We start from the raw sequence: 25,954 nt of genomic DNA on the forward strand, positions 1-25,954 counted from the left end.
TGGGCTTGTAACCCTAAGATCAAGAGTTCAAATCTTACAATGGCAAACTATGAAACAATCAAGAGTTCATTTGAGTTCTGGTATGATAGCCAAGTGGTTATGGTACTGGGCTTGTAACCCCAAAATCAAGAGTTCAAATCTCCCCATGGCAAATTATGAAACAATGTAACTTCATCTGAATAGGAACAGATGGAAACATGTGCTTGGCCTAAATAGCCAAGTGGTTATGGTACTGGGTTTGTAACCCCAAGATCAAGAGTTCAAATCTCACAATGGCAAACTATGAAACAATGTAACTTCATCTGAAACAGATGGAAACGGGTTTGTACTCGAAAGAGTTACAGCGCGCACCTAACTGAGAACACAAACGGGTTTCACTGTAATACACTGCACGGTGGAATAGCCTGTTTCACAATCAAAGTGGCTTGGCCTAAATAGCCAAGTGGTTATGGTACTGGGTTTGTAACCCCAAGATCAAGAGTTCAAATCTCACAATGGCAAACTATGAAACAATGTAACTTCATCTGAATAGGAACAGATGGAAACGTGTTTGTACTCGAAAGAGTTACAGCGCGCACCCACCGAACACAATGTCGAAATGACGCGCGGTGACATCGGGACACATGCCCAACGTCATCGCGTGTCATTTTGCGTGTTGGTGTGCCAGGCCCACCCCGGCGCGCCGATAGCAATATTCTGGTCATTATCTCATTGCTGGTTATGGGACCTTGCTCTTAAATTGGCTGCCATGTTTCCTACATTACAAGAGTCACTACTCTTCAAATCACTTCATTGGTGCGTAAAAGTGGTTGGGATTTCCTGAGGCCATGAAAAGTGCTGCATAAATGTGAGTTTTTTCTGCTGGAAATAAAATATGATATCGTGTTTGTGCTGGTAGTAAACTAGCTTGATTTGGCTCGAGTCTGAATCCATTCATCCTAAACCAAACACGGGTGGTCAAAGATATCACCTGGAAAGAGCTTAAAATGGATGTATTAACAAATAAAGCATTCATTCAAACACACTTAACTCAGATGGGAGGTTAACTGAGTGAAGCACACCGTTATAGTAATGCCACTTGTTCCCTTACTGAGGTAGAAATTAATATCAGTGATGTTATTCTGGGAAAAAAAATCTTAACAGGCTTGCATCAAAGAATCTCACTAGTTTAACAGGAGGATTGACATGTTTTAAATAGCTTAATATCCCTGATGAAATCGCGGAGAAATCTGGTACAAATGCATCAAATGTTCCTGCAGTGTCACTGCCAGCATTAATTTCCCCCATGATTCCTTCTATCGGATGTACATCACTAAAAGAGAGGGCTAATTGTCCTATATGAAAGTGTTACGCTTTGTAATCGATATGAACAAGTAACACATTTACCAACGTCATGAATAAGGTATTGTTTGGATTTCTCTCTTTCTTTTACTGCCAGCTATTCAGGGTAAATTGGATAAAATAATGTAAAGCTACAGCCTCAACAACTAGAATTAAAATTCCAGACCTTCGGTCCATGTGTGGCATAGACTACATTGGCACTAAATGCTCCAGAACTAAAGCAGCTATTATGAAACAACATATGTTGAATTAAATTTGAGCTCATGAACAAGTTATACTTTACATACTGGTTATACCATCACTTCACTTTCATCATGCAAAATCAAATTGGAATTATAGTAATGTACTCAAAATCATTGCTTAAGCAGAAAATTATGCATTGCATAAAATAATTAAATTACATTAGGCTTTGAATGATAGTGAAGGACGAGCAAATTTATTTGCATGGAAGAATAGATATGTGACCAAAGGCAGTGTAAGATAATGAAGTATTGCAAATGATTTATAATTTGATTTAGCACTTTTATCTAAAAATCAGGATGATCCAAAGGCTGGTTTACTTAACTATATGCTTTCAGTAATTGCTGCTGTAGTCTAGGAAATATCACTAGTAACAATAAATTTGGCAATCCTGGCATAAATAGGATTAGCCAGGCATTTTCTTTCAGATCTTTACATATAATTAAATTAGCAAAATAATAAATCTTCGCACACGATTTTCTACTTACGCAATAAAATAATTCAATGCCCATTATTAATTTTAAAAGAAGCTTGGTTTTTAAGAGCTGCTGCTATTCATCCTCTTGCACACTTTCAATTCGATTGTAAGCAACATTTGTGCACCTTTGACAAACTAACTACCGCTGGTTTTCACCTTGTGTATGTGAGCTCTCGGCAAATACTGATGAGCTTTGCAGGACTCCCAAATCCTAACTTTCGAAGGACAATGTCAACATCCCTAAGCAAAATGGTGTTAACATCACAAATATATGTACCAAACTTGTGTATTGCTGAAAAAAGAGACATGCTATCAAATTTTTTTTGTCTTGCACTCATCAGGACAGTTTGCAAAAAATTAGCAACCGTAAAGGGGAACAACAATGTATCCTGCATGAGAAGAGAGAGCTGATTAGTTGGCAAGTGGACTCTGATTGGTGAAGGCATTGCCATGGAGAATGCAGCATGGAACAGTTAACTGCCCAGCTTTGTTCAAATTCAAACTGGGCAGGTCAACTCTGATTGGCCAAAGCATTGCCCTGGGAAACGAACCAGGGAATGAATGTTCCCCATCCCCAAGCTTTTGTTTAGTTGAAAAAGACTATGGGTGGCAATGAGTGGACATCGGTCTGCAAAGGACAGGGCCCTGTGTGCCTTCTAATATGCATAAGTAAGACAAACTACTTTAATAGCAGATCTCTTTTTCAGAAATACTGAAAAATATTTATGTTTATTAGTACATAGCAACAGAAATAATAGGCTAGTAAATTAATGAATACATAATTTTTGAGGCCTGATGCTTGCTGTGCTGTGCCCAAAACCTGATAACCTTGCTGACTTCCATTTTGAAGCCCAGTTTGAAAACTTGAGTTATCTTGCCCCACACACACACACACTGACAAACACAGAGACAGACAGACACACACAAACACATGATATATTCTATAAATTTGAGATATCTTTGACATACTTTAACGCCTGTTTTGAATATCTTAAGCTTTAGAACTGCATTTTAGTTTAACTAATCCCAATGCAGAATAAATACACAGATATACAATATCTGGACACTTCAAAGTAATCTGTAGAAACTCTGACTCTGTATAGAGTAAAAGTTTCTTGGTTCGATATGTTGCAGCATCAAACGTTAAAAAATATACTTATAAGAATAAAATGTCAGCCCTACATGTTAAGTATTGAAAAGCATTTTGTTAGGAAAAGTGTGTTTTGTGAATTAGATGAAAAATTCATCAACTTCCTGTGCAAACTGTGGCAATAATGTCAATCTCTTCCTGTAGGCCGGATTTTATGGACTACTAAGCCTTCCTTACCTGCACCTGCTCCACTGACAGCAAGCCTAGGTCTTTTTTTCTTTAACATCATTTTTAAAAAAGTTAATCTTTGCTTCCCGTCTGGCTGAGTCAATGGATTTAAGACTCAAATTTATTTTGCTGGTGCCTGGCTCTCAAAATACCATTATTGTTGCATTGTGCACCCAGGTATTGTAAAATTCATGGGGCAGAATTTTGCCCTTGGATGGCGGGTGGGCCCCACTGGCTCAGCGGTGGGCGGGGGTGGGGTTGGTGGCGGAGGATTCCCCATCTGTCAAAGTCCTATCTTAGGGAGATTAGTGACAGGTAAGAAAAGTCAAAAAATTAAAAAATGATTAACATGTCCCCCTCATGTGACAATGTCACACGAGATGGGACATGTTAATAAAAATGACATAAACTTTATTAGACTTTTTAAAAACGGACATGAAACTTCATCCCGCCAGTGGGTGAGGTTTCATGCTTTATCAGAAGCCCACTGGGGCTCCTGGCCTAACACCAGCCTTAAGGTTGGACGGGCAGGTCTTTAATTATCTTAATTAGCCTGTCAATGGCCTCAATTGGCCATTGACAGGTCGGCGGGCGGACAGCTGATCTCGCTGTCCACCCGCCTTCCTAAACATTTCAAGGGACCTGGATGACCTCGGGGGGGTTCCTCCTGACATCATTTTCCCATCGGCAAGCAGGCCCCGCCTCCAAATCACTGACGGGAAAATTCAGGCCATGGAGTTTATGCAGTACAACTTCAGGCTCTAAAATCCAATTATGCTTTCAAGGATAGACCAACTTGTATGAGTTTGTGTAACTAAATAGTCTGCCCTCTCCTTTCAAAAGAAAACCCATTTAAAATGCATTTAGGATTATAGTGCGACTGATTTTCCCCTCATCAACTTTTCCACTTTGGTGGTATTCTATCTTAGCCCTTCACCTAAGATTCTAATGGTCTGACAACAAACCTGTTCTAGGTTTGATAGAATTAGGTTGCCCTTAAGTTTCCAGTTGTGAGCAATAGAGTGAATGTACAAAATTATTTAAGAGATATCAAGAAGGAAAGGGGTTATCTGAATGAATCCAAAAGATAGCATTACTATATCAGTGACCAGAAGAGATTACATTTTATTTATCATCTTTCACTTTTTAAAGTGCTTCTTCACTATTATTATTGAGGCATAATTTGCTGATGTTGTCTTTACTGGACTAAATGTAACTGTTAAATCTGACATTGGTTTATGTTTCCTTTTGGTCCAATATGCTGCAGTGCTGATCAATGTGAAAAGAAAGCAGTTTATCAGGATTGCTGGTTCATTCCAATCTTGAAGCTGCAATATAAATTTTGAAACAAAAGTGTCATTACATAAAAAACAGCCTTTTTGAGCCAACGTTCCAAATTCAACAGACAGTCTGCTAGGCTTCATAGTTGCCTGTCAAATCATATAATGCCTAATTTAGCTGCTAACACCTTTTTGGCATAAGAGATGTAATGTTATGCTTTTGTGATATGCCGAATATCATTGATAAGCATTCCGTTGCTGTGAATAGTATTATAGCGAAATAACGTATTTTAAAAAGTTAAAACCCACCATTTTATCACTCAAGAACAGATATTAGGTTTTATTATATTACAGTTCGTTTAACTAAATTAACAACACTTTTTACTTGACCTTTCATTTGTGATTTTTCAGATTTTCTTTGCACCTGAAGTCATATATGACCCTCTCTTCTTACCCCTCCCATCCACCCTCCAAATTGGTTCCAGGCCTTCAGCTGCCAAGCCCCATGCTCTTAAACACTGCTGTATCTCCATCTTCCTTTCCTCTAAAATCCTCCTCAATATCCATCTCAATGTTATGGTCACCCTTCCCAATATCTCCTTTTTTTGAATCAGTGTCAGCTTGTGCCTGTTTACTCATATGTGGAGTGATTTGGGATGTTTTGCTACATTATGTTACATAAATTTTGTTGATGGAACCAACTCTTGCTAGACTACAGGTCCAGCACTAGTTCCACACCTTTCTCAAGTGGCCCTTGCTGACACATGTGCACAAGCAACAGGGGTAATTCTAACTTTGCCCGTTTTACACTATCTCCCAATAGTGAGATAGCTGCCTGTTAGAACTCTCTACTGATAAATGAATATCGGGAGAGATATGACCTTGCTGACTGAATAGACCAAAGTCGATGTTATTCCTAGTGTATGTTGGGGCTCATCAGCCGCGGCCAGTAGGACAACTTATCCTAATCCTCTTCTCCTCTTAGGTTTACACAGGTACATTTCCCAACAGGCCACGCTCAGGAGTGGAATCCCTCTTTGATTTTTCCATTCTAGATCGCTATGGCAACTATAGCACCTCAATTGTGTTAATGGGTTGTAAACTGAGTCTGGAATCAAAACTGTGATCTGGACAGAATAGATCAGTGCTAAGCTAGGTGATGCTTTACAAAGGTAGATTTTCACATATTGTAATCATGTTGTTAGCAGCATAACTTAAACTTGCATACATACCTGGTCTCTATTATACAAAGAATATAGAGGCATTAGCGAATGAAGAGCTGAGAGATTACACATCAGTAAAGATTGAACAGCCTCGGGCTTTTTTCTCTAGTACAGAGAAAGCCGAGAGGTCCTTATAGAGGTCTTTAAGATTGTGATAAGAGTTTTATATAGTAGACACTGAAGTGATGTTTCCACTTATGGGGAAGGCCAAGACTAATGGCTTTGAACATAAGATAGTCACTAAGAGGTCCAATGGCGAACTCAGGGAAACTTCTTCACCCAGAGAGTGGTGAGAATCTGGAACTCATTGCCACGATAAGAAGTTGAGCTGAATAGCATAGATGTATTTAAGGAGAAGCTAGATAAATGCGTGAAGGAGAAAGCAATGGAAGAATATGCTGTTGAGGTTAGTTGAAGAGGGTTGGGAGAGGAGGTTCATGTGGAGTATAGACCTGTTTGGTCAAATGGCCAGTGCCTGTGGTATGGGTCCTGTGAAATTCAATGTAATCCTTCCTTGAGGTGCTCTCACATTACTGGCCCTAAGATCAACAGCTTCAATTCAGCACTCTGTTCTCTATATTGATGTGATGCAAAAACTGGCTCTGACAAGACTAGTTTGAGAAGTAATATGGAAAAAGTTGACCACGTTGAAATGGGAAACAGATGCTCACTGATTTATAGCAACATGAGTGCACCCTGAACTTGTAAGCTGAGAAATATGTGTGCTGAATACTTAATGCTAAAGTGGTATTCGGAGGTGAGGTGTGTACTTTTGCAATCATCACTTACATATGTCGCAAAATAGTTTGTTATCCATTTGGCATTGCTTGCTTTACTGTACCTTCTGATATTCAACACATTAGAACTAAAAGATCACGTAAATGCACACCTTTGACATTCAAGAGTCAATCGTTCAAATATTGCTCACCAATGCAACAAACAATTCAACACTTAATTCCTGTTGAAAGTAGGTTGACATTCGGGCTGCTCACAGCAGTTTCTGTGGAGAATGGTCTTTAATTCCTTTGCGTTGGCAAATCCGATTGAAAGATTTCCCTGCGACGTGAGTACGAGACAGTAAATTCAGTTGCACGTTTTCCAGGTTAACTGAGAGAAAGCTTTATTAGAATAGCAAGATCTAATCGAAACAGATAACTACTACAAGACATCCATGTTCTACTTCCAACTATTCAGAAAAAAAGTTAATTTGGGAGCATAGATGTAGCAAGTTAGTATATTGAATCAAGCGTTTTGTGGCCATTCTGATGTGTCTTGCAGGAGAGTGTCGACAGATAACTACACCAAAGCAAGTTTAAGAACTTTCAACTGCAGAAGCCAGTTTTCATATTCTGATAAACTCTCCCTATTACAACAATTAGACTAGCACTAATATTTTGAGAGTAGATCATAAAGAAAGAGTTGTCTTTATATAATGCCTTTCAGCCTAAGAACATCTGTGTTTTATAGCTATTTAAGTACTTTTGAAGTCTACTCATTGTTGTAATGTAGGAAACACAGCAACTAACTAACACACGTCAAGTTCTCACAAACAGCAATGTGACTTTGACCAGATCATTTTGTGATGTTGCTTGAAAGATAAATATTGGCCAGGACCCAGGAGAAAACACCTCTGTTGTTCTCCAATATAGTGCCATGGAATCTTCTACATTTGCCTAAGAGAACATTAAGATCCTACTTTAAAATTTCACCCAAAAGACACCACCTTCAACAGTGTAGCATTGCTTCGGTGCTGCACTGGAGTACCAGCCTTGATTTTGGTGCTTAATTCTCTGGAATTCTGCAATACTAATTTTCTTTTGGGAAGTGCCTGAGAAAAGGTTATGGAACTGATTATGTTATGCCCAGTGAACATGTGAGGGAATCACAGAATGAATACAGCACATAAGCAGGCCATTTGTGCCGGCTGTTTGAAAGAGCTATCCAATGTGACCCACTGTGCCCCACTTTCTCCTTAACCTTGCACATTTTTTCTATTAAAGTTTTTTTTCCCCCAATTCCCTTTGACAGTTACTACTCTTGTCATCACTTATAGCTTGACCTTGCGTTTAAATAGTGAATTTCACAATTTCAGGATGTCCCAAAGCATCTAACAGTCAATAATGTGTTTCTTGAAGTGTAATCATTGTTATACATGTTTATTTGTAGAATAAAAATTTAAGGCCTGACAACTGAGGAGACTAATGGTGAGCACAAAAAAATCTGACTGGAATAATTAATATGGCTCAGGCAGCATTACAGCACAGGATTGCTAGAGAAAATCAATGCCATCACTTGGAATGATGGAGCTTTAGTAAAGATGAGAAAAAAATGATAGTCACTGATGTCTACCAAAGTTAAATCTTTTTCTCTTGCTTACATAATATATAACGATGAATTAATACAATACACATTTAATGTCCCGCTCTGCATTAAGCAACCATTTCTTGAAGGTACTGAATCTGAGTCGAGTCAAAATTCTTAGGATATTGGAACTATTAAACTGGCTTTGGTGGAAGTTCCACTAACCTTCACCTATCAGCACACAGAGGTCTTGAATGAATTGTATACGTGCATGGACATAGAATCAGATGGCATTACTGGATTTGGCAAAGTTACTTAAACTTATTATGTAAGAATCTATGTATTGCATACGCACAACAGTTTTGAAAATAATTGCATGTTTGTGTTTGCTTTTGACAGAAACCTGCATCAGTAAGTCCACAGACAATTGAGGAAATGGCTCACGCTCCCCTGCCGCAGGGTTGGCAGTGCTACATGTCACCACAGGGTCGGAAGTACTATGTCAATACTTACACAAATGGTAAGTCCCATTAATGATGCATTGATCATAGGAATGCAATAAGTTTTAGGAACTGGAACGGCCCTTAGGCCTAACAGATTCATCTGTTTCAAAAGAATGTAGCACGTTGGTCTGGGGTATGATTCTCGCTATGGGGCTGTAGGTTGAAACATGGGAGGTCCGTATTCAAATCTTGGACAAGCTCTTGTTTCACATAAGGTTTCTGTATTATAGTGGTTATCACATTTGCCTAACATGTGGAAAGGTCCCCAGTTCAAATCCGGGAAGAAACTTGAATTCTTGAATTGAGCAATGGAGTTTGGGTCATTGAATATATTCAGAACTGAGTTAGATAGATTTTTGATCTACAAGGGAGTCAAAGCTTATGGGGAGCAGGCAGGAAAGTGGAGTGGAGGCCACAATCAAATCTGCTGTGATCTTATTGAATGGTGGAGTAGGCTTGAAGGGCCGAATGGCCTACTCCTGCTCCTAATTCTTACGTCATTATGTAATTCTGATGGCTGAATAAACACATCTAATTATTTCTCCAATCCATTTGTACTCCCCACTTAAGTGGCTGTTCTGATCATTTGTTTGAAAGTTCTATTATCCTTTGTGTTCAAAGAAGTGTTTCACTTGTCATTTTATTCCCATAGCTTGTGATAATAATGCTCCTTGTTGATAGATTTTCATAATAATCATCTCACAGCAAAAAAGCACCGTTCAATAGTCAGCAAAGACTCATTCCTTCCTAGGCAAAGAGCCAGCCTAGTGACGAGAAAATAGTTACGGAAAACCTCTGACACCCAGCTTGTGTGGATCTGAGGCAAGCATTCATTTGGATTGTTTTCTTCAAAATTTGTTTTCCACCCCCTCCAAATGAAAGTTATGTTTTTATTTAATCAAATCCAGCTGGTGACGGCCCTCAAGTTGCAGCTGATTGAAGTGTCCACATTGCAGATAGCATAGAGAATTGGAATATGTTCCTGCCCTTTCTTTCTTCTTTCGCTCTCATGAAACCACTTTCATCGGATTGATTTGGATGCTTTGCTCTCTTTTAAAGTTAAATTTCAAAACTCACCAATATTTCATAGACCTATCTATCTACCAGTGCAGTAGGAAGTGTGCGTGTGTTTTGCCAGCATCCAGAGAAATCTGCACCAGAAAAAAACATAATGTTTGAATTGTCCTTATGTTGATCGGCTGTCAGGGAATTTTTGGATGGGCTGTGTGAAAGCTGTGTTTTGCAAGGTTTCAGCATGTCAGCACCCTCAACTGTTTTTTTATAAGTTAAATGCTGTTGAAGACCTCCTGGGCCAAACGACTACCTGGGGTGCTGTAAAAAGTTATGATCCTATAAATGTGATGTATTTTTGTTCAGTGGTTTGAATGCTCTTCTGGGTCCTTTAATGACCCTAAGAACACTAACTTACACTTGCTTCAAATAGTTGTGAGAGAGGTATATTAACAGTGGCTGCATTTAGCCTTTTATCTGGCCTTGTCTTGGCTAAGCATGAGGGAAGACGAGTTATCTCTCTCATTTATTTGAACTAATGGAAATGCTTAGTCTCTAGATCATAAAGCTTTCATATCATAATCTCATTTTTGGGTCTGTTTTAAAAGGTTATTGTATAATATTACAAAATGGCTGTGACTGACCTTTTCCATAACATGCAGACAGGCCATGTGAAGTTCAGTTTAATGCTTGATCTTGACCCTGCCTTTTAGCTGGATGACCAACATGTCAACAATTCTTGAAGATCAATTTTGCAACTAACATCACAATTAATTTCTCAAATGACTAGTCTTATTCTCCATTGGTATTTTATCTGGTGCATTACTGCTATTGCTCAGCTCTACGTTGCCAATTGTCCCTCTTATACTTGGCTCTGGATCCTGGCTTGTATCCAGCCTCCAGTGACAATGCTGTAATGGGCCTTTGTTTCTTTGAATTGCTCCATTTGTTAAGTGCGGTCAGCTGTTAATGGTACTGCTGGTACTTAACCACCATGTACCACCATTACCTCTGAAGCTAAGCACACACACTATTCTGGCCGTTTGCCTTAAAGATGCTAATGGTTTTATTTTGTTTGGTCTTTTGTTCTTTTCCAAACACTGTCAGCCTGTGCTCCAGTGATTATAATTCTCCGAGAAAGCTGTCCCTTCTCCATTTTCCTTTGGGTAATTCTAATCCTTTACAATAACATTACATTCAGTCAACCAGTCAGCTGTGCAGAAGAGACCCAGTGGAGAAATTCTACCAGGAAACATCGCAGGTTCCTGCAGAATCAACATTTTATTTTCTGTGGAACTTTCGTAACTTATGTTGCGTAAAGATAACTAACTGCATAATCTTTTGAGTACTGTGCTACTAATTCTAAACTGAATAAATATGGTTTATGAATTGTATACAGTGTGGTGCTGTTTGTTTAATGGATTCTTAGATTCTGGTGAAATAAGATGGCATGTTTTACATTGCCGGGCTGATGTCAATAGAAGTGGTTCCACAATCTGATGGTGTTCCTGTTTACGTTGTGAGATAGAGTCAAAGCAGCAGCAGCAACACTAAAACAGCTGTGCAAGAATAACGTTTGTGCATGACCAATCCTTCAAAAGTTGCAACTTTTCAGTTTGCACTCGTGGGCCTGATGCACTGTATTTGGAAGAAAATCCCTCAAGCCAGTAAATCAAAAAACATGAGTTGTTTATCTGTACAAACAGGGACTGAAGCTCAGGCAAGAATGGGTAACCAGTGGATGTCTCTGAATGCAGGGAATAAAACAACTTCATGAGGCAGTATTCTGGGCTTCTGAAAGCATGTACACTGCCTTGCTTATGTCACAAATGTGCATTGACAGCAACAAGATAAAGGAAATAAAATCCAAAACACTATAAACCAAAATTTAGTCTCTACTACGCCTTAGAAATGGGCACCAACAGAGCATGAGTGTAAAAATTCAGTTAAATATGATTCATTCCTGACTGATCTCCACCCGTTTTATGTTTGTGTCGGGCTTGGGACTGGCAATGAAACCCTGACAAAGCAAACAGGAGCTTCATTTAAATGTTGTAATGAGGGTGAGGACATATGGGCATTTCCAAACATTTCCAGTGTAATCAATATTGAAGAGACTCAGTACCAAGGGCTGCTATAGACATGGAAGTTCATTTCAAGGGTAGAGTAATATAAGGATTTTCAGCTCATTTGTTGCTGCTCATATTTAACATTTTGTGAGCCTTTGTGCCAGTAAGTTTCTTAAGAACAATCGTTACTGTCATTGAGAATCTCCAACTTGAGTGGTTGTAATGAAGAGGGGGAGGAGATATGGAAGAATATGGAGTCACGATATACAACAGATGTTTTATCCCCTCTCCTCAATAACCCGATGTACCTGCAGACTGGAAGTGAAAACTAGACATTGCTTTGTGAGGCAATTAGTGCCTTCGGAGCCCCTAACCGCCAAAAAATCTGGGATAAAAGATGCATTGTCACCGCTTAGATATGTGCTTTCCTGGTCGATTTTTTGATGCTTCTTTGACCATACTCCAATCATGTTTCAAAACAGTTTTACTGGCACCGCTCTGCCTTTCATCCAACCCAAAGGAAGATGCCTTTCCGAAACCAGTGACAAGTTATCTCTTCTGGGTGACCAAACAGAAAAATATTTTTCACTGGCTGCAACCGCCAAGCTGCCGCTATTTCTGGGGGGCAACTGTTTGGGGGGGGGATCTGTTTTTGTGGAGTCGAGGTCATCAAAGAACAAGATTCAGAAGAATATCATCTGCTGTAAGGACACTTGCACCTACAATGCTGAAAAGGGGTGACGCTGACATCACCGTATTGGTCAACTGGGATCCCAAGCCTGCCCGGAGCATCTTGTGAGCATGCTACAGTGTTAACCTAAGGACAGAAAATAGTGCCACCCTCCTGCAACTGGCATCAAACAGAAGATTCATTGCTGGGCTGTACCACTCCTCACCTGCAGATTCATACTGCTACTTCAGGTTTCCATTTCCTTTTTTCATGCCTTCCATTTATTTACTTTCTTTCCCCTTTGACTTGATTATAAAGCAAAATTGACACCAACCCACAAGGCGATATTCGGGCAAGTGGCTAAAAGCTTGGTCAAAGAGCTAGGGCAGAATTTTCCATTCCGGGTCGAAGTCCCATGCTGGGGGCGGGGCCAGGGAGTGTTTCCTGCTGTGGAGGCTGCTAGGAATTCACGTCGTGTCACGTGACCCCGGCCTCACTAGTTATGCAGTCAGGGGTCTCCTAATGTATTGCGCTGGATGGCTCATCGCCCTGCCATAATATCTGGGTGACATTTTTAAGAGGTGCCTGGACCTGGCTGACCACCATTGAAGATAGAAGATGGACCTCCAGGAGCACTCTGAAGATAGAAGACAGACCTCCTGGAAGAGTCTGAAGCTGGAAGATCCACCTGGAATATGCTCCCCCCTACCCACTGCTGCATGTTCCAGGGTCCATGGTCGCTGGAGGCCTCCATTCTGAACTCCGGAAGCTGCCGCAGGTCACCTTCAGGTAAGTGCCGATATGTGAACACCACATTGTTAGAGTGGTGTGATTCCCTGTTGACGGTGTGGAGGATCAGGCGAGGTGGGGAGGAAATTCTGGATGGGCCTTCATCTGCATCCTATTAATGGGATGCAAACAGGTTTCACGCTGGCCTCTGCTGGGAATCGCAGCCCCCCAAGGCAGGCGAGAACACAAGATCCCACCCTCATTTTACACCGGCGGGAAACCTACTTTTCACTCCCTGTCACATTGTCAACCTGCCCCCCCCATCCCGCCATTAAACCCGTTGCGATGGGGATGGGAAAATTCCACCCTCAAGTTTTGAGAAGCGTCTTAAAGGAGGAAAAAGAGATAGAAAGTTTTAGGGAGGGAATTCCAGAGCTTCGGGCCTAGTAAACTGCAGGCAATGCCACAATAGTTGGAGTAATATAAATTCTTAAGAGACAAGAATTATAGGAGCACAGATTTGAGGCCTTTGGAACTGCAGGAGATTACAGAGATAGGGAGGGATGAGGCCATAGAGGGATTTTAATATAAGGAAGAGATTTTTAAAATTGAGCTGTTGCTTAATGGGGAGTCAGTGATGCCCAGTGCACACAGCGGTGATGGATTAATGAGATTTGGTGCGAATAAGGACATGGGCAGTAGAGTTTTTGATGACCTTAAGTTTATGGAGGGTAGAATGTGGGAAGTTGGCCAGGAGTGTACTAGAATAGCCAAGTCCAGAAGTAACAAATCCATGGATGAGGGTTTCAGCAGCAGATGAGTTGAGGAAAGGCCAGAGTTGGGTGATTGGATTTGGAACAGTTTGAGTGATGGCATAAATATGTGGTTGGAAGCTCATCTTGAGGTCAAATACTGTGCCAAGTTTGCAAACAGTCTGGTTCAGCCTCAGGCAGTTACCAGGGAGAGGGATGGAGTTGGTGGATAGGGAATGGAGTTTGTGGCAGTGGCTGAAGACAGTGGCTTTGGTCCCAATATCTAGTTGGAGGAAATTTCTGCTTAAATAGCACTGGATATCCTATAGCAGTCTGATCGTTTACCAGCTGTGGAGCAGTCAAGATGGGTGGTGGTGAGGTGGAGCTCAGTTGTGTAAACTGATGCTGTGTTTTCAGATGATGTCATCAAAGGGCAGCATGTAGATGAAAAATAAGAGGGAACCTAGAATAGCGGTAATGGTGTGGGAGCAGGAAGAGAAACCATTAAAGGTGACACTCTGGCTGCAATTAAAATCATCAAGAATGGAACAAGGTGACTGCAGTCCCACCCAACTGGACAACAGTAGAAAGGCATTGGAGGAGGATGTTGTGGTCAACTGTGTCAAAGGCTGCAGACAGGTCAAGAAGGATGAGGAGAGATAGTTTAGCTGTTCTCCAGGAATTAATCTTTAATTCCTGAGGGTGTGGCAGCCCTGGTCAACAGCTGTACCAGGAACTATGTATTAGTAATCAAATGGACTGAGCCCCCAGCAAATGCCTATTCTGACCAGATTTACACCAGTTCTTGGCCATTTCAGTCTGGCTTGCAGCACTGTGTGTCCTGTCTCTTTGAATTATGAGAAGGTCAAATCGTTTATTGAGATTTTATTAAATAAATTATAAAGCTGATTGTACATGGGTTTAGCTGGAAGCTAGGTCTTTTATTGTTTAGCCATTATTCCCTGCCACCAGTCTAACAAGCACTGTACTATAGTTGAACAAAAAGTGCATTTTGAATCTTCAGGGGGAACTCCTACTTGTTCAGCTGTTTCATATTTCTGAGATGAACCCTCCAAGTCTATTTGAAACAATATACTGGAATAGTTATCGATATCAGTGATTAACCACGGTTGCGGCCATCAGGCCTTCACAATTCCTCATACTCTTCATCTTCTATACAAAAGAAAATCCTGATCTCTGCAAACTTTGACATCAATGATTATTCAAAGTGTAAAATATTCATCCTGTAGTTAATGACACTTGTACAATTTTTAAAAATGTAGATCAGTGAATCTCTTGTGAGGGCATTCAAAGGAACCTGTTCTTGTCACCTTTTATTGGACAAAGAGATTTTGCATATCCCTCTGTAGCTGGAATAACTCCCCAACAAGAAACTGGCTGAACACATTTACCTCAGATAAACATGCCAGTGTCATTGTCCAGCTAGAACAAGAGTGTTTCGTTTAGTATGTGAATTCTGAAAACAACCTATATGTGAAATTATCTTTCAAAAATCTTCTCATTCTCTAAAGTTATTTGACAGATGTTCTGGCTTTTTGAAGCCGCCACTACCATGAATCACAAAGTGAATAAAGATGTTAATGAGCAATAATTGGCAGAGGGAAGAGTTCTTCAGCACTGATGTAAATATTTAAAACTCATGAATACTTTGCAGTGGCTGATTAAAGACTCAACATCAGAGCCCTGATTTTCTGAGGCTCCATTGGTGGTACAAAGCCTCACTGGTAATGGAATGGATTAGAAAATCAGGCTTGAATTACAATGTGCCCAATTTCCCAAAGCACAGTTTGGGAGAGCAAATAAAATAGTGCTACCAGTAAGCACAAGCTGATTTATAGGGTGATTTTCATTAGAATTATGTCTGACACCGAATTTCCTAATTTCAAGCAAGAGTCTTCGCTGTGTCTCCTGTTTACAAAATGCTGGTTTGCTCCAGTTGATCGCTCAATGTAAACAGTTATTTGAATTTTCAGGTTTGTGAACTTTTGCTTCACAGATCAATTGGTTTTCTTGGTTGCCCATCATTTGTTTTTAACCAGTGGTCTAAGGGTTTTATTTTGCCTGGCAATACCTTCCTTCATAATTCTTGGTTGCTGCCATACAACATGGTGAGGATCTCTAAGGAAGGTGAGTTAATAAAGGGGCAATAATTCCTAAGGTGAGTATTGTCTGCACACATTGCTACCTCATGATATTTTTTTTATTTAGACTTACCCCATTGACCTGCACTAGCCAGAGGAGATCTGGAAAATTTGTGTGCCCCCCTCCCCCTACCGCCTGAGATGCTAGGTGGGGACAAACTGTGTCTTGAGCCAGCTGATTCCCATTTTCGGAAACTCTGTTCTATATGTTGACAAGTGTGGTTGTAGGAGTGTAAAATAGCTTGGGGAAAACTCAACAAATTTGGCTTTAGAATTTGGATTGTTGCATGCAGCCATGGGGGTGAAATCAGTCTCAGCACAATTTTCCTCTCCATTGGCGTTAACAGCGAAGTATAAAATGGCTCCTGATTTGCTACCGGCTTCTTTCATGTTACTGGTACAGTCCATTTCAGCCTTGTGAACTTCAAGCTATTTGTGATTTTTAATATGAGGGGCCCCAATGCTTGACCAAAGGCAATTATACCTCTCAGGCTGATTTGCAGGGAAGCCTTGTAATTGTGGTCACTTACAAAAGGTTTTTAAAAAGCTAATTGGATAGTGGCACAGTGCTCCACTTAAACCAGCCACGGGCCGTCAATGCACTCTGCCATTGAGGCAACTCTGAAATGGCATCCGTTTGACTATTGGCTGCCAATTTGAGGCTGTCATAATAAAATAACTCTGGACTGACTTAAATACTCCTTTGTGTTCATCCAGTGCTGAATTATTTATTGATGTAGCCGTTTTGCTTGGTTTTGCAGTATATTCAAATCATTAGTTATGGCAACTGTAACGTTAGGAATTGAATGTAGATGTGCCAGTACAATACCATTCTAAATTATGCCAACTGCCAAAGAAGTTAGAAATTAATCCTGCCATGTGTCTTCATTCTGTTGCTTCTGGTCTAACACTTGGAGCTAATGTAAAGTGCTGTTGCAAATTAGTGTATATATCAAAGCCATCATTTTTACTTGCGCACTTAATTCGACCCCTGCAGTTGGACGATGCTAAGCGGTAGTTAAGTATAACATGGGTGGTCATGTTATCCTCATTGTGTGAGGACTGTTAGAAGATTTGTGAAGGACAGGAGGATCTATTATCAGCAAAGCCCTTTTAAAGAATCATTATGCTCCATTTGCAATGTTGATGAAAGGCCACTTTTGACTAGTTTATCTTTTTCTCCATTCACCAGTCATCTGGCTGAGAATATGTTTTCTTTTATGGAAACAACCTGTTTGACCCCAGATTGTTCCCAGCTTGAAGGCTCAAAGATGATGATGTTCATTGGAAGTTCCTGTTGGAAGCACTTCCTGCACAAGATAAGAAAGACTTGCTGGAATAACTTCCTCTTTATATATTTTTTTTAAAGTGTTAATTAGATGGATAGGATTTTCAGTTCTGGGCAAATGGGTTTGAATCAAGATCAGGGCTCAGCTTTTTGTGGTGGGGGTGGGAATTGGGTGATGGGTTCATTTCCAGGTCGCGAACCTGCCCCAAGAGGAAACAGAAGGTTTCCAGCATTTTGGTGGAGACGAGGTGTCAGTTGGGTCAGGGATGGATCTGTCAGCCAATTTGTAGCTGGGTCAGTGGGAACAGAGGTAGTACGTTAATTCGGGCCACATTCTGACTTGCAGTGGTTGCGATTTTGACAGTACCTTCTAAAGTAGGAAAAATGAAATGTGTGGGCTTTTCACATTTTGAGGGGGCAGGTGGTGACCGGGAACCCGGATAGGGTGGAAAGTGGGAATTTATAAATGTTATTTGACATATCCTTAGACAGGACAGGCTCTCATCTGCTCCAGTAAGCCTCGTCACTGTGACTAATGAGTCAACATTTGCACTCAGAACGCAGCGGACACTGTTGTCGTTAACCTTGAGCCAATCTGCCTCAGACAGCTCCCGAGGTCTGCCTGCTCCTGTGAATATTTTGTAGAGAATCAAAGGGGAGCTCCTTTGGTGTCTTAATTGGCCTGATCATTGGCTGTGGGAGAGTTTGCAAGTCAGCCTCCCCACCTCTCTTGTCCTGCCTCACGAAAAGTTGCCTGGGCTGGGAACTGAGGTGGCATACCCTTGCGCAGGCTGCTGATGTCATTTTGTTTGGTCGGCTGTCTCTGTTCCAACCTAATTCAGCCCGTGGAAATTCTGCCCGTGGTTATACGTCAGCTAATTCTTGCTGCATCAGACAACACTATAAGGTTGAAGAGGAAAGAGTCACTGAAAACCTTTCATCTTAGTACAGGCCATACCGGACAAAGACAGGGAGTTACCAGCTTCTCAAAGGGACCACAATAAACTTTTGAACAGAACTCTTCATTACAATTGAAGCATTGCATTTTCTTATTTTCATGTACACCGTGGGTAATTGTAACTTTGGGCATTAATGTAAAATGACTGATTAATGAATTAGTTGGTCATTGTATACCACGCTGATGTTCCTTTTTCAAGGTGAAGTGTCTGGCCTTTCATTGGGATGTAAAAAAATCATATGGTACTATTCAAAGAAGAACATAGAAATTCTCCTGGTCAACAATTATCCCTCAACCAACGCCACAAGGGGCGACTGGATTGAAGTTTTCAGGATATTAAGAGGAACAGATGATAAAGCTAAACTCTTTTCACGGGTTGGAAGCCTAGGACTAGGGGGAATAGTCTAAAAATTACATCCAGACCTTTCAGGAGTGAAATTAAGGAAAAGTGTGATGGGAATTTGGAACTCTGTTCTGCACATGGCAATTGATGCTAGATTGCTTCTTAATTTTAAAATTAAGATTTATAGATCACACAAACATGAATTAGGAGCAGGAGAAGGCCACTTGGCCCTTTGAGCCTGCTTCACCATTCAATAAGATCATGGCTGATCTGGGCGTAAACTCCAGACTACCCCCAGTAACCTTTCGCTCTATTGTTATCAAGAATTTATCTACCTCTGACTTAAAAACATTCTGCTTGCACTGCCTTTTGAGGAAGGGAGTTCCAAAAACTCACAACCCTCTGACAGGAAAGTTTCTTCTCATCTCTCTCAAATGAGCAACCCCTTCATTTTAAACAGTGACCCCCTAGTTCTAATTTCTCCCACAAGAGGAAACATCCTCTCCACATTCATCCTGTCAAGATCCCTCAGAATTTTATATGTTTCAATCAAGTTGCCTCCTACTTTTCTAAACTCCAGTTGGTATAAACCTAGCCTGTGCAATCTAATAAGACAACCCATTTATTCCGGCTATTAGTTTAGTAAACCTTCTCTGAACTGCTTCTAATGCATTTACGCCCTTCCTTAAATAAGGAGGCCAATATTGTACACAGTACTCCAGATGTAGTCCCGCCAGTGTCCTGTACAGGATTACATCTTTCCCTAAATAAGGGGAGCAATACTGTATACAGTACTCCAGATGTGATCTCACTAGTGTCCTGTACAACTGAATCATAACTTCCCTACTTCTTTGTTAACCAAATGTATTAATGGATATGGGGCAAATGTTAGGTCACAGGTCAGCCACAATCTCACTGAATGTTAAAATAGGCTTGAGAGGCTAAACATTCTGTACCTAAACAGACTATCAGGTCATTTATCTCTGTTGTGCTGGGACCTTATGGATCAGATTTCCACGGAGTTGTGGAGACTCCGGGGACCTTTAAAAAGGACCTGGATCAGGAAGTCCTGCTCCCAGTTCCAACGGATCCTATTTTTGTCTGGGAAGTTGGTGGGTGGAGAGCAAGAGGCGGGATGTGACTCCTACATGTGTGAAACCCAAATTCAGGGATATTAGTACTGAGTTAAAAAAAAACAATTTTCGCTGGAGCTAGAGCCTCATCCTACAATGTGGGAGTTACGGATCCTTAGAGAGGTCGTAAGTGCTCTTGAAGGGCTGGTAAGGACTGTAGAACTGTCAGGCTGTTAAGTTATTTAACTTGCCAGCCTTTTAGAAAGTGAAAAAGAAAATCTGCCTGCCTTTTCCTGTGGGAATTTTCTGGCAGTTTCAATAGCTGTTTTTGACGTAACCCAAGTACTACATTATAGCATTATTAATATTTGGCTACTTTCCACAATTTGACAGCCCTAAGAGGACTGTCCTCTTAGGATTTACTTTAAAGGATTTAACTCTTGTATGTGGGGCTATGAATACAAATGTTTATTTTTATAAGGGATTAAATACCTGAGGGGATTTAAATATATTGAATGGGTTTTCATGAATGGGGCTGTTTGCTTATTGTAGAGAAGGCTGTAATAACGATTTAGATCTTTATCCAATTTCATTTCAGCATTGTTCATGAGTCTGTCAACGGAGGTGAGTTGACACGGAGGGTATATGGGCAAAGGGTGGTGGGTGTGGATATTGACATGGAGACGGTCAGGAGCTATGGGGCGTGGTGGTGAGAGGGGAGTGATAGGATGTGAGGGGAAAGAGTTAGAGAATCTAATATTTAACAAAACCAACTGGGGCGAACTTTACCGTAGTGATTACATTTTAAAAGTACATGACGCATATTGGGATGGCCTGAGGATCGGGAAGATACTATACAAGTGCATTTTTTTTCTTTTGGGGTGTTCGAATGTAAGTAAATAAATATTTGAACCATTCACTTAGTCCAACTTAGGCACATCAAATTGCTAGTTTACCCCACAAAGTTTGAGAAAACAGTTCCCCATTAAGAAAAGGCTAATTATTAAGAAATATCCCTGCCTCCCTTTTGACAGGACTGGTACCACCACACTGAATCAGAAACAGAAGATACCATGTACTTTTAAATGAATATGTTCTAATTAATTAGGCTTTTTTTAAGTGCTCTATTTCTTAAGGTCCCTCTTGTTAATTTCCTGACATTGCCTAACTCAAAATGTAATAAAATCTGTGTTGAGGAAGTTGGGAGTTTTATGGACCAATTTTAACCCTGTTCACCCAAAAGGAACAAGTCAAGCAAGGTGGTTAAAATGGCAGCTGGGCACATCCCACTGTGTTTTTGACATGTTTGTATCCACCACCATTTTAACTGCTCTCTACTGTGGTCTTGGGGAGGATGCCCACCACAGTCAGGCTGGGGGTCTTATGAATATATAAAAGTAAGGATCCTCTGGCCTTCTTTGGACCCCAACACAATTTCAGCACCGGATCGTTCAAATTGCACACCGTTCTGAAGCCACCAGTGAAGCCTAGCGATAAACTAATGTGGGTCCAGAGGAGGTCCAAACTTCCCTCCCCTTCCCTGAGCATGAGTACCTCCAGCTCCCACCCTTTCCCCCCATCAGTCCCCTCCATCCCCCCGCTGTCACTTCTTACCTTATACCAGTGATTGTTCCCTTCCATCTCTGGTGGTGGCTTCTTGTGAAATCCCACTTCCACTTTCTGGCTAAGTAGCTATTCTCCGCCCTTTCACCTGGGCCCCAGGAGGAGATGAGCCTGGATGTTAAAAAAGCCCAGACTTCAATCCGACAGCCATCATGGGCCTCCTCCCCCTGGCCCCTGCACCAACGCACAAACACCCAGAGTTAAAGTCAATGCTTTAATGCAAATGCTTGCTTCAGAATTGCTTCCTGCCTTTGATGAATTGCATTGCCCTGTGTTCACTATGTCTCTTGTCTCCATGTTGTTTATTCTCTTTGCTGGTCGCTCATTCTCTGGACGACAGGCAATTTGTCTCTGGATGCGTGACTAGCAACTTCAAAAGGATGAATTCCTCTTGATCTCTGAGCCTCAGCTTGTTTGTATTATTATGGTGGGCAAAATATCAGGCGAGAAAAGAACAGAGTGGAAGGAAGGGGTTCCTGAAACTCAGGACTTCTGTCCCAGAAAGAACAAACAATCATGAACGATACAAATAACAGCTTTACATTTCTCCAAGGAAGCATGAGATGGCATTCTCCTCCATTGCTGCTGAGATGGAGGGATAATGCAGGCAGTGAGGCAACACCTTTTAAAACCTCCAGGTAATCCAAAGAGCTTTACAGCCAATGAAGGGCTTTAAATTGCAATCACTGCTATAATGTAGGAAATGTGGCAGCCAATTTGCACACAGCAAGGTCTCGTAAAAAGCAATGCGCTAATGACCAGATAATGTTTTTTTTTAGTGAAGCTGGTTGAGGGATAAATATTGGTCAGGACCCTGGGGAGAATGCCCCTGCTGTTCTTGAAATTGTGCAGTGAGATCTTTTATATCCATCGATTTAACGTCTAGTCTGAAAGAAGGCATTTGTGACAGTGGAGCACTCCCTTAGTACTGCACCTCAGTGTCAGTCTAGCTAATGTACTGAAGTCTGCACAAGTGACTGCTGTTTCCTGAGGTGGCATTGAGGAAGGTAGGTTCCGGGAAGTGCCAATGCTGGCAGTGAGGTGGGAGGAGAGAGAGTTTTGCAATGGCTTCCACTCCCTTTACTGTGGCTCTCAGCATTTACTGACGGCTGTGAGCTGAACCGAGGCTCCCAGTGGGGCATCACCTTTGACCTCCGGGATGCTTCTGCCCCTTTAAGGTCCTGCAGTGGTTCTCTGGTATTCCTGTTGATGGGAATTTCCCCACGCATTTTTAATAAGCATGACCCAGGGAAACCGAAATGCTTAGGACTGCATCAGACCAGAACCTGTACTAACAGAGATTTACCCCAAGAGAACCATGGCCAACTAGAAACTAGGGCCCTGAAATTTACAGGGAGAGAGTGTTTAAACTAGATCGGCAGTGGGGTGGGAACCTGAGGGTAAATTCAGAGTGCAGAGGAGAAAAACTGGCAGTGGGAAGTAGTGCAGCATCAACTGATAACAAGGATATATCAGAGAGTAGTATCAAGGCAGAGAGAATACTTGGAGAGTTTGATAGGATTAGAGTAGGCAATAGTAAGTCATTAGATGAGGTCAAAATAAAGAGAAAAGTAAAAAACCTTAATTATGGCTAATGTGCATGTATGTCAATGCACGGAGTATAGTTAATAAGATTGGTGAACTGCAGGTACAGGTTGACAAAAAGAATTATGATATTATAGCTGTAACAAAGACCTGGCTCAAAGAAAGGCAGGACTGGGCATTAAATATGTCTGGTTAGAAGGTATTTAGGAGAGACAGGAAAGGAAGAAAAGTGGGGAGTGGCAGTATTTATTAAAGATGGCATTACAGTACTGGAGAGAGAGGATGTTCTAGAGAGGGTCAAGGATGGAATCTCTCTGGCTAAAGGTAAGGAATGAAAAAGGTGCAATAACATTAATTGGTAAAGAATATAGACCACCTACTTGTGGAAGGGATGCGGAGAAACAAATTTGCAAAGAAATATGTAGAGCTGCAAGAATTATAGAGTCATCATAATGGGGGACTTCAATTACCCAAATATAGACTGGGATAGGAATAGTACAAAGGGACAAGAGGGGTGAGAGTTCTTGGAATGTGTTCAAGATAATTTTCTGCAGCAGTATGTTTCCAGTCCAAAGAGAGGACGTGCACTTTTTGGACCGGGTTCTGGGGAATGAGTTGGCCCAAGTGGATCAAATATCAACGGGAGAGTCTCTAGGGAACAGTGACCATTGTATCATAAGAAGGGGAATGGTAGGACAAATAAATCCAGAGCACCCTGGATGTTGAGAGAGATAGAGGTAAAGATGAAAAGGAAGAAGTGTGCATATTACAGATGTCAGGTAGAAAATACAATGGAGAAACCGGCTGAATATAGAAGGACCAGAGGGGAAGTGAAGAAACTAATAAGAAAAGCAAGGAGAGAGCATGAAAAGAGGCTGGCAGCGAACATAAAAGGGAATCCCAATGTCTTCTATAACCATGTGAATAATAAAAGGGTGGTAAAGGGAAGAGTAGGACTGATTAGCGACAAAAAAGGAGACTTTCATTTCGAGGGTGGAGAAATAGTGGAGGTGTTGAATGAATACTTTGCATCTGTCTTTACAAAGGAAGAAGATGCTACCCAGGCCGAGGTGAGAAAGGAGGTAACTGGTACACTAGAAGAACTTACAATCAAGAGGAAGGAGGTGTTGGAAAGGCTATCTTTACTTATAATAGATAGGGTACTAGGACTGGATGAGATGCATCCAAGAGTACTGAGGGAAGTGTGTGGAAATTGCAGAGGCACGAGTGATAATTTTTCAGTTTTCCTTAGACATGGAAGATGCTGGAGAACTGGAGAATTGTGAATGTTACAGCCTTGTTCAAAAAGGGATGCAAGGATAAAGCTGGCAACTACAGGCCAGTCAGTTTGACCTCAGTGGTAGGGAAACTTCCGGAAACTATAGTACAGTATAAAATCAATAGTCAGTTAGACAATTGCAGGATAATTAAGGAAAGCCATTAATGGAAAATCATCTTTAACTAACTTGCTGGGGTTTTTTGAGGAGGTAACAGAGAATGTTAATAAGGGAAATGCTGTTGATGTGTATATGGATTTTCAACTTGCATTTGATGCAGTGCCACACAACAGACTTGTGAGCAAAATTTTAGGTTGTGGAATAAAAGGGAAAAGTAGGCAGTTGGTTAAAAAATTGGCTGAGTGTCAGGAAACAGAGAGTAATGATAAATGGTTGTTTTTCAGATTGGAGGAAAGTTTGTGGTGGAATTCCCCAAGGGTCAGTGTTGGCACCCTTGCTCTTCCTGATATATAATAATGACCTAGACTGTGGTGTGCAGGGCATGATTTCGAAATTTGCAGATGAGACGAAGATTGGAAATGTTGTCAACTGTGATGGGGATAGTCTTGAATTTCAAAAGGACATAGACATGTTGGTGGATTGGGCAGACAAGTGGCCGTTGAAGTTCAATGCAAAGAAGTGTGAGGCAATTCATTTTGGCAGGAAAAGTATGGTAAGACAGTATAAAATAAAGGGAGAGCCTCTAAAGGAGGTGCAGGATTAGGTACCTTGGTGTATACGTACATAGGTCATTGAAGATGGCAAGGCATGTTCAGAGAGCAGTTAATATAGCATGTAGTGCCTTAGGTTTTATTAATGGGGACATTGAGTACAAGAGGAAGAAGATCATGTTGAACTTGTATAAGACACTAGTTAGGCCTCATCTGGAGTACTGCATCCAGTTCTGGATGCCATACTTGAGGAAGGATGTAAAGGCGTTGGAGAGAGTACAGAGGAGATTCACAAGGATGATTCCAACAATAAAGAACTACAGCTATGAGGATAGTTTGGAGAGGTTGGGACTGTTTTCCTTGGAGAAAAGAAGGCTGAGCGGAGACTTGGTAGAGGTATTCAAGATCCTGAGCGGTATGGACAGTGTAAATATTGAGAAACTGTTCTCACTCAAGAGAACATCAAGAACTAGAGGGCATAGATTCAAAATAATGAGCAAAAGGAGTAAATGTGATGTGAGGAAATTTTTTTTCATTCAGCGGGTGGCTGGAGTCTGGAACAAACTTGCTGAAAAGGTGGTGGAGGCAGTTTTGATTGAGGCATTCAAGAGGGAATTGGATTGCTACCTGAGGAGAGAGAATGTGCAAGGTTACGTGGATAAGGCAGCGGAGTGGGACTAGGTGGCATGCTCTTTTAGAGAGCCAGTGCAGACTCGATGGGCTGAATGGCCTTCTGCACTGTACAGATACTGTGATACTGAGTGAGGGTGACTCTTGGTGACCAGGAAATAGGGTTTCTCATATGGTAGCAGTTGTACATTTGTTGGTTTGTTGTATATTTTATATATACCTCAGATCAATGCAAAGATGGCATTTACAGTGCTTTAAAATATCTTTGCAGTCACAAAATGTCTTCACTCATGCTTATCTCAGTTCCAGCTTCTAATAGTTTGTGGTGTCCGTTTACTTTTTAGCTTTGAGTTAACACCCCAGCTCAACCAATCGAGCACAGTGAGCATAGATCAGTTATCAGGCTCACATAATCGAAGACAGAACAATTGAACATTGTAGGAGACAGCCAGACTGAGAGGCAGGCTAG

At 41.1% G+C, this 25,954-nt stretch overlaps 1 protein-coding gene across 5 annotated transcripts in view; it reads left to right on the top strand.

The window, feature by feature from the left end:
* Window positions 1-25,954, top strand: part of gas7b (growth arrest-specific 7b) — a 425,852-nt gene that overhangs the window by 175,819 nt on the left and 224,079 nt on the right. For all 5 annotated transcript variants that reach the window (XM_041216593.1, XM_041216594.1, XM_041216595.1 and 2 more), the window contains exon 2: window positions 8,581-8,701. In XM_041216593.1, the coding sequence (XP_041072527.1) occupies window positions 8,581-8,701 (121 nt within the window). The remainder of the gene's footprint in view (window positions 1-8,580; window positions 8,702-25,954) is intronic.

The sequence above is a fragment of the Carcharodon carcharias genome, chromosome 22 (genome assembly GCF_017639515.1).
Source record: "Carcharodon carcharias isolate sCarCar2 chromosome 22, sCarCar2.pri, whole genome shotgun sequence".
In the NCBI taxonomy this organism is placed as follows: Eukaryota; Metazoa; Chordata; class Chondrichthyes; order Lamniformes; family Lamnidae; genus Carcharodon; species Carcharodon carcharias.